Source organism: Cyprinodon variegatus, unplaced genomic scaffold, assembly GCF_000732505.1.
Source record: "Cyprinodon variegatus isolate N-32 unplaced genomic scaffold, C_variegatus-1.0 Scaffold1258, whole genome shotgun sequence".
Classification (NCBI taxonomy): Eukaryota; Metazoa; Chordata; class Actinopteri; order Cyprinodontiformes; family Cyprinodontidae; genus Cyprinodon; species Cyprinodon variegatus.
Genome location: NW_015151711.1, coordinates 15,644 through 25,001, shown reverse-complemented (window position 1 = coordinate 25,001; position 9,358 = coordinate 15,644). Strand labels below are relative to the sequence as shown.

At 37.2% G+C, this 9,358-nt stretch overlaps 1 protein-coding gene across 4 annotated transcripts in view; it reads right to left on the bottom strand.

The window, feature by feature from the left end:
- Window positions 1–693, bottom strand: part of arhgap44 (Rho GTPase activating protein 44) — a 42,473-nt gene extending 41,780 nt beyond the window's left edge. For all 4 annotated transcript variants that reach the window (XM_015401786.1, XM_015401788.1, XM_015401789.1 and 1 more), the window contains exon 1: window positions 618–693. In XM_015401786.1, the coding sequence (XP_015257272.1) occupies window positions 618–679 (62 nt within the window). In that variant the 5' untranslated portion in view covers window positions 680–693. The remainder of the gene's footprint in view (window positions 1–617) is intronic.
- Window positions 694–9,358: the final 8,665 nt, after the last annotated feature.

The following is a 9,358-nucleotide window of genomic DNA, read 5'->3' as shown; positions in this document are numbered from 1 at the left end:
CTTTCTATAGAAACATTTGTGGACTTACAAAGCAGATTGCACTAAATACGACACAGTGGACATCACACAGGGGCAATTAGCACCTTATTTTTTGCACCAGGGTGTTTTTTTTTCGCCTTCCTCAGCCAAAAAACATAACAGAGTGCTCAAAGAGATAGAGGCAGAAAAAAAAGTTCCACAGTTTAGGCAGAATAATTTAATGGCAGGATAAATAGTCGTTATGCACTTCATATCTGGTCTTTTGTCCTCAATAGCTAACTTTTAGAAGCATTTCTGTTACACTTCTCCCAACAAATCAAGATCTCATTATCTGCAGAGTGTAAAGTTTTCCAAAAAATACAAGTAAGGAATCAGAAACCTGGGTATATCTGGGAAAAGGGTCATTTATAAACTATAAGCAACATCCTCATTATGATAACTTAAAACACTGCTATGAAATCTTAATCTAACAGCTTTGTCCTGAGTCACCTACACTAACCAATTAGGTTCACCTTACCAGACATCCAGAAAGGCCCTGACAGCATACCCACTGAGGCTGCATCCTGCTACCAACCGAGCGTCCCATAATTTAGTCCATTAGAAAAAAATGCTTTACTGCAGAGGCTGAATGGACTTACAGAGCTGTGCTCTTCCTGCAAGAGGCTCTAGTCTTGTTGATCTGCAGCTTTCTCTTCCACATCCCCCTACTAAGAGGTGGTAACACACCTGTTCTCTGGCAGGATCCTGGTGACAGGAACCATACAGAAAAAAAGGGAAAGCAGAGCGAAGGCAGGGGGAGGTGGGTGAGGGAGGGAATGTTAGCCTTAAGAATGAGACCGGACTATCTGGTCCTTTGTTTCTCACTTGCTACTCGTATTTTCTGCTCCCCTGTCAAAAGCAAGGAGTGCAAAAATATGTAAGGGTTGTATTTTATGGCTGAATATACCAACCTGACACAAAGAAAACAATCTGGGAGCTGAGTCAGAGGTCCTACTGCTGCAGCTGAATGGTTATTGATTTGTCTCTAGAAGAATAAGGATGGGCTCTGAAGGATGAGGGGACGGTGATTTTATTTCTGCTCAGCTCCTGCAAGCAGCTACCTAAGCCTGTAATTAGATAGTGGAAAAAATCTATTTCCTGAACTTTTAATGTGCCCAAAATGTAAAATGAACCAGATGTTTACAGCAGCTTTAAATCAAAGTCAAACCTAAGATAAGGCAAATGTGTAAAAGAAATGTTATCAGGAGATAACTGTCTGAGGCAGCAGGTTGTATTTTTTTCTTTAAAGTTTTCTAGTATTTCAAAGAATGAATGAATAAACTGGAGTCTGCTGAGTCGATGCATCATGCATGCCTTGCAAAAATATTCATACCCTTTAAACCTCTTCATATTTTGTCATATAACCAGTCAGATTATTTGCCCTTTCTTCTCTGCCAAAAAATGCCAGCTTGTGAACATCAGGTATTAAAACCTCTAAAACAGTGATGACAAAAGTTGGGGATCCTTGATCAACCAATTTTGAGTCTTTAGATCCACTATAGAAATTAAACTTAACAATAAAAATTCATGTTAAAGTGCTTAAAGATAAGAAAACATCACTTTAAAATTGACAAAACCAACTATTTTGGTTGCTGATGTTTTTTTAAAATAGTCAACTCTTGTGGGTCTTTGTGGGTCCAAAAATAAAAAAGTTTGGGAACCTCTGACGACCAATTAGATGCTGCTCTGGACTTTACTACTTCTTTCTTACACATGCATATGATTTGTTTTAGGGCTGCAACTAATGATTATATTGAAAATCGATTAATCTGACAATTATTTTTTCAATTAATGGATTAACAATCAACTAGCCAAAGATTCCTTAAAGAAATGTTTCATTCCTCTTAGGGAGGTCTGGATAGAGCATATTGTCAAACAAAGTCTTTTTTATCTTAAATACAAAACTATAATATATATTTTTTTTATTTTGATATTATTACTGCTCTAAGTGGGATTCTCTGTCAGCTAAAGGTATATTCTACAGTCTATACTCCAGTTACTGATTAATAGATTACTGAATTAGTTGACAATTATTTCAAAAATCAATTAATCAGGATTAATCCATTTAAATGTTTCATCCTTAATTTGTTTTAAGCCGTTCAACAGTATCTCTCAGTCTAAAGACTTCTTGAGTCTTTAACAGGACTATCCTATGTTGCATTTTCCCCACAAAGGCCAGATCTGTGGCATAAAGGACTAACCATATTCCTGTCAACAGATTCTCCTTCCCGAGATCTGGATCCCGGATCATCCGATAAATGTTCTCTGTGTCTGGCATGTCAGTTTAAGTAGAAAACAAGCATGTCTTGGTAGGTCTGCAGTCATTTTATGCTTTTGTCTATTTTCATTTAATGGCTTGAAAAATAATCTGTGAGGTCGCCAAAGCTTCATATACTGTTTTAAATTCTGATCTAAAGTTCCCACTTTATTTTATTTTTTTCCCCTGACCTTGTTGATCTGTTCTTTTGTTTCCATAAGGATGTTTCCAGAACAACTGTATAAATTCTAAGACTAAATTAAAAACGGATTAACTATATTTTCTTAATTAGGTGAATCCCAGGGTCGGAATACTTATATACGGTAATAGAAGACCATCAACACGTTATTTATTCCATAAAAAATGGTAGTAAGTGTATCATGATGCATCAAAAGGCGAAGCTGAGGTGTTTGAAAGATGGATGGAGATAAATACCTGAAAATCCAGCAAGAAAATCTGTTAGACATTGAAAAACCCTTGAAACTAGACAGGTACTCAGCCTCAGGAGGAGTGAAACTGTTGAGGACAAAACCCAAAAGAGCTGCATCTTTCCAGCAAAAAAACTGGATCTACTAAATTGGAACTGCACATTGAATGTTTTATTTATTAAACAAACATTTTCCTCTTCACAATTGTTTAATAATTTGAGCTGGTCTGACAGCTAAAATCCCATTAAAGCACATTTAGTTTTAAGGTTTTAATTTGAAAAGATGTAAAACACTTCAAGGAGCGTACAGAATTTTAAAAGGCACGGTTCCTTTATTCTTATTTTTACTTACTTAAATTTTAGTTTGCTGCTTGCAGCACCAATAGAAAAAAAAAATTCTACTTGCATATAAAACATGTTTTCTGCAGGATGATCCAATACAACCACACACTAAAGATCAAGCCTGCAATCGACCGACCCACTTGAAAAGTAAAAAACTGAAAAGGCAAACAGATTCTTGCAAAAACTGGTCAAGTCTGTCACATTTTCTCCTTATCTTGTTGCCTTTTCTGAGTGACAGTTACATAGACTGCATGCAGACACAATCAGCCTTTGTCCTTCTCAGCTACTTTGTTGTAAAATGAAGGTAAAAGCAAGAGAAACAAATTGCTGTATGCCAATGGAATGAGCTCTTTGACCTAGAAGATTGAAATTCACTGAATGCTTGCAAACAGCGTCCAAACCTTTACAGCCTGCAGGTATTACATCTGCAAACCAACCAACCAAGAGCTTCCCTATGAATTTGTTAAGATGTCTTTAGCTTGAACTCTCATGTTCTCTATTACTAGCAGTAGGCAAGCTTCAGTTACACTTATCTAACATTTCCCTAAAGGGAAACAATTTTTTAAAAAGAGCATATTAAAGCTATAGCTACAGCATATAAAAACTGCAGTGATGCTGAATGCGTGTCAGAATGGTCCACTGCAAAAATTGCACAGAAGCTACATCTCTATAAATTCTCATCCAGTAAAAGACTTGTGCATCAAAAAGACTGGACTCGGATTAATTCATGTTTACTCTGCGATTAATAAGAACTGGATTTAAATGCATGTCATGTATGTTTTCCCCTTAATCTGCCACAGTTCATTCATAACATACATGACGCTGCGAACAGCTCCTTGTTTGTTTTTTTTTTGCAATTTTGCATGTGTAAGGACAGGAGGAGCCGTGCTGTTCGTGCTGCGCTGACGTTTCCAGTCGGGCTGGTGGATGGGGGTTGGGGGGGGTGTTCCCGTAAAGCAGCATGACAGTGTTTGCAGCTGCGGAAGGGAGAGGCTGACAAACACATGCTTCATATTATGGAAAAAATGTTTTAGGCTGATGGAATACAAGCAAGTTAAAGAAAAAAAGACTGTCCCTTAGCTTTATAAGCAGGTGGAGAAAAAAAACATAACAGCATATTATCTGATTTTCTTTAGCTGCAGCTTTTTTGTGAATTTTCTGACATGTGAAGCCCCCCCCCCGTAGAAACCAGAACCAGCGGCTGGCTCATTGTTGGGATTTTACAGCAACAGCTACTGTCGTCACACCTGGGATTCCCACTGGCAGAGAAAACGGGACAGAGTGAAATGTGCAGTGAAATGTGACATAAAAACGGAGGGAGGAATTTAACGTTTGAAAAGGTTTTTATTTCCCTCGTGATTAAACATTTTGATAGACTTTAGACTACTGAGGGAAAAGCAGTGCAAAATATATAATAAAAATAGATGGACATTTGATTTTCCTGAAAAAAGCTCTGTAGACTGAAACCAAAACGTTTAAAGGGTTTTCTCATATCTAACAATTTTTGGAAATGGTGCATATTCAAATGTTGTTTAGTCAAAAAGATTTTTTTCCCCCTATAGGTAAATGAACCTTATGTAAAATTTACCAACACATGGCTGTGTTCTCACAGCATGTATAATTAGGAATAAAATATGAGATAGGCACTATCACTTTTGTTATTATTCTTATTCTAAATTAACAGTCACAAAGCTACAAAGACTTACAGGAGGCAACACAGAGGAAAATAAAGCAAAGGACCAAGCTGGCATTAAGGATGTGCTGAGAAGGCTGTTTCCCTAAACTCTGGGCAGAGCTCAGTTATGTCAGATTAACTTAATGTGTGACAGCTGTACATAAAGAAAGGCTTTTAAACAAAGGCTTGTTTAAAAGACCCTATGAACAATATCTAAACAAGAAGGAAAACCCCAATAAATCATATTAATCAGTCAAAATATAATAACTACACACATAATGTAAACAAAAGATTGACAAAAAACTAAACCAAGACTGTAAATCGGTCAAACTTTTCTTTATTCTAACTCAGACTCTGCAAAGGAGAACAAACTCAAAACCATTGTATAATGTGAACTGGCTGCATTATGTGTGGGATTCTTTTTTACAAAATGCACACAAAATTAACAATTAAGTTCACTAGACAAGCAGAATGGTTGAAATTATGAGATAAAAATATTTCAAGGACAAAAGTAACCCCCAGGAGAAATGTTCCAGGTGAAGTCAAATTACCCAGCATGCCTTTACTGCTAACTAGGGCGGGGGTCTGTTTGATGGTTGCCACGGCAGCAGGCAATGCGGCAGTGAGAAGGTGAGTGTGGTTGAATGAATGAGGCTCTGGAGAATGACAGAGTTTTACTCTAAAGGATTCCTGGGAATGTGCTGCTGCTGCTGGCCTAAGAGGCATTTGTCACAACAGCAACACCTTCCATGAGATCTGTATCTTTAAGTATTAAACACTTTCTTTAGGCTTCAAGGTCACCTATCTATTTTACTCCCATTTCACGTTACACTCTGGCATTATCCTCTGTTAGTAAAATGCTAGTAAAAAGTTTTCAAGATTAGTTTTCTAAATATGTAAAGGAGGTGTACATTCGATATGTTAAGTGCATAGGCTGACATCTTTTTTTGAAAAGCTCTGGATATAAGAAAACCTGTGTAAACATTTTAATATAAACAAAACAACTAAAATGATGGGGTTTGTGAAATAATGTGGAAACAATCATCTGAACTGCAATGTGAGCTAAGCAAGGGATTTCAGTTTAATTCTATTAACATCATGGGAGAAGAAGTGGAGCTGGTGGATGAGAATAAATACTGTGATGTTCATCTGGACAACAAATTGGACTTGAGATGCAACTGTGAAGTTATTGGCAAGAACGGGCATAGCAGACTATACTTCCTAAGGAAGCTTATGTCCTTCAGTGTTTGCAGCAAGATGCTGCATATCTTCTATCAGTCTGGAGTGGAGAGTGTGATCTCTGCTGGGATCATCTGCCATAGTAACAGCATCTCAATAAATTACTTTACGAAGCTTAACAAGCTGAAGTAGGTCGAATTCTCTAGAACCTCTGGAAATAATTTCACAACGAAGAATTCTTCAAAGAGTGAATAAAAATATGGACAGTAGCGAGCCTCCTCTTCAGTAGATTGTTAAACAACAGAGTGTCTACAATCAGAGGCTTTTCCAGATCCAGTGCAAGACAGACAGCTACAGAAGATCATTCCTGCCTACAGCTATTAACATGTATAACAACTCATTGAAAAACTGCAAACGATGTTACTGCAACCTTTAGTTTCTCTTTGGGATTAATGAACTAATTATGAATTGAATTGAATCAAAGAAATGTCTCAAATTATAAGAAAAGATACTTTGAGAAATAATAAACATGTTTTTCTTTGTGCAAAGGTTTTCTCTTGGAAAACCAGCTTCCTCCTAAAGTTCACAAACACGTCTTTAGGTTTAATTGGTGACTCTAAACAGCATGTGTGTGTTAGGTTGTAGAAATTCATGGAAGTCTAATGAAAGGGCCCGTTAAGATAGTAGCACAAGTTTGTGTGTGTGTGTGCTTGCTGCATAAGGAGGAATTATTTGTCACATTTTACAAGTAAAAGATGGATGGATGGATGGATGGATGGATGGATGGATGGATGGATGGATGGATGGATGGATGGATGGATGGATGGGAAAGCATGCACAGTACTGTGCATTGCAAGTGTTGAACATGATGCTGACAAAATTAAAAACAAAAGACATAAACAAGGCATGTTATTTGCCCTAGATTGTGGTGTAATATAGGATACGTATTGGTATATTAAACTCAATTTGGACAATTTGCATAAAAAAAGCACCTGGCCTTTAGTTGTTAATAAAATACACACATACTCCCTGATGTAGATCAAGCTATGAATCCAAATAAAGCCAAACAGAAAACAGCACAATATAAGAACACAAAAATAATGGATAAAGCTGCTCCCACCAGTTCACCCCATCAAAATGCTGTTCACAGCTATCGCTCAGAAAATCCAGGTCCAGCTCCCAGAGGCCTTTTCTTTAAGGAAACGCTAAATCCCTCAAGCTTTTCCTCTAGCTGGACACAATAAAATGGCCTGACTCATTCCAGATTCACCTCGAGTGCCTCAGCCCTGCTGGGCCTCAAAACTGATAAAGCCAAAACAGAAGTGCACAAAGCTAAGAAAATGGTATCAATCTTCAAAGGTTGTGCCCTTCTTTAAAGCCTTCAGAGATTCAATTCTTACCCTCAAAGACTCAACAATATTTCACCATTATTAGAAAGTACTTTCATGAGGTGAAAATGTTGTTCAGGATATTTGTAACAAGCAACATTCACAGCACCAAAGTATTTAAATGGATTTAATATTTCAACATTCAATTCAATATGCTGGGATTTCATGTGATATACTAACACAGAGTAAAACGTAATTATGAAGTAGAAGGAAAATGATTCTTGAGTTTTAAATTAACGTTGTTTTATGAGTAGAACTCTTAAGAGAGTGGTGGAAAAAGAATAGCCAACCCCCTATACTCTTTTACCCTTAAATAATTTTAAGAAGTTACCCTATTAATACGGCACAAAATCCACCAGTTAGCGATTTAATCTCAGTGTTATACTACAAAACTATTTCCCAAGACAAGGATGTAATTCACTGTAAGCAAGAACTTCCATTACTAGAAGAAAACAAATAAGATATTAGGAAACACCTGAGACTAGTTTGGAGGTTTAATTTCCAGTAAAACAACCGTCACAAAGATTCAACTGCAGATTCCAGATCCAGGCCTGTTTATGGGTTAGTTTGACCTAAAGTCCAGATCTCAGACTGACAGATAATAATCTTTGACAGCTCTGTAATACGGTGCACGTTTCACCAATCTATGAAGTTTCTTCATAAATGTTTTTTTCAAATGTGCATTCACACCAGACATGGTTCCAGCAGATTTTCCACATCATTCATTTCCTGTTGCTCATTTGACATATTACCAGCAATTCGTGTGGCAAAACAAGGCTTCATTGCATCCATCTGCAGATGCAGGACTCAACTCAACATGGGAGACTTGGAGTTGCAACACACTTCTCATTGGGATCCTTAGAAAGAGTCTGCAGCGGTTTCAATATATTCAAATTTCTGCAGCCAGGATCCTGATGAGTGTGGAATCCTCACACATAGATGCATCCATGGACATGCACCCCCTACCTCAAAGAACTTATCAAGCCACAGAAAACAACCCGCTCCACTCATTCAAACCTCTTTCACATTCCCAGAACCAGACTCAGGACAATGAGAGATAGGGCATTTTGTGCTGCTGCCCCTCATCTGTGGAATGCCCTCCAAGACCTTGAGGGCGCCTCAATCCACTAAGTGTTTTAAAAAAGGCCTAAAAACATTTCTTTTAAGCAAAGCTTTTGGTCCCCTTTAGATGTTTTTCTCTCTTCTAAAAACAGCTTTTTCATGCTTTTCTCTTTTTTACCGGTTGAGATCTTTTAATAAAAAGTGCAGTATAATTTCAATGTATTATCAAAGAGCATTAAGAATCATTCACAACGCCGGACTTTGGGATCATACAAACTCATTATTTCTAAAATCTAAATTGCTAAAATACCATGATTTAATTGAATACCAAATTGCAGTATTCATGTTCAAATTAAGACATAACCTATTGCCTGGGAATATACAAAAGATGTTCTTTGAAAGGGAGGGAGGGTATGATTTAAGGGGAAGGGGAAATTTTAAGACTAATAGATGTAGAACAACAAGGAAAAGATCATGTTTATCAATTTGTGGAGTTAAATTGTGGAACAAACTAAATGAAAAATGGCCAAAAATCACACTTTGACCCAAAATGGCCGACTTCCTGTGGGTTTTAGGGCATACCTCCAAGAGACTTTTTTTCATGATTTGAGGAGATCTACTTGTGTGCCAAATTTCAAATCTCTGTGACTTACGGTTTCCCCCAACTCACTTTAGGGGGCGCTGTGGCGTAATCTGGGGGCGGCCATTTTGGATTCCATTATAGACCGGCTATTTCACCGTAAAATGCGTTCAAAGTGCGACAAGAATAATAATAAGAAACTTTCGAAATACAATAGGCCTTCGCAGCGCTTCGCTGCTCGGGCCTAATGAGAACCTAAAGCAATGCCCATACATATTCCTTTTAAAAAAAAATTTACAAAGAAATTATTTTCAGAAGGTATAGAGAAGCATTGTAGAAAGTTTTGTTTGTGTATTTTGTTTTGTTTATTTATACATATGTATGAGAGTGAGTGTGTATAAATATTTATGTGTGTATATGTGTAGGTAGG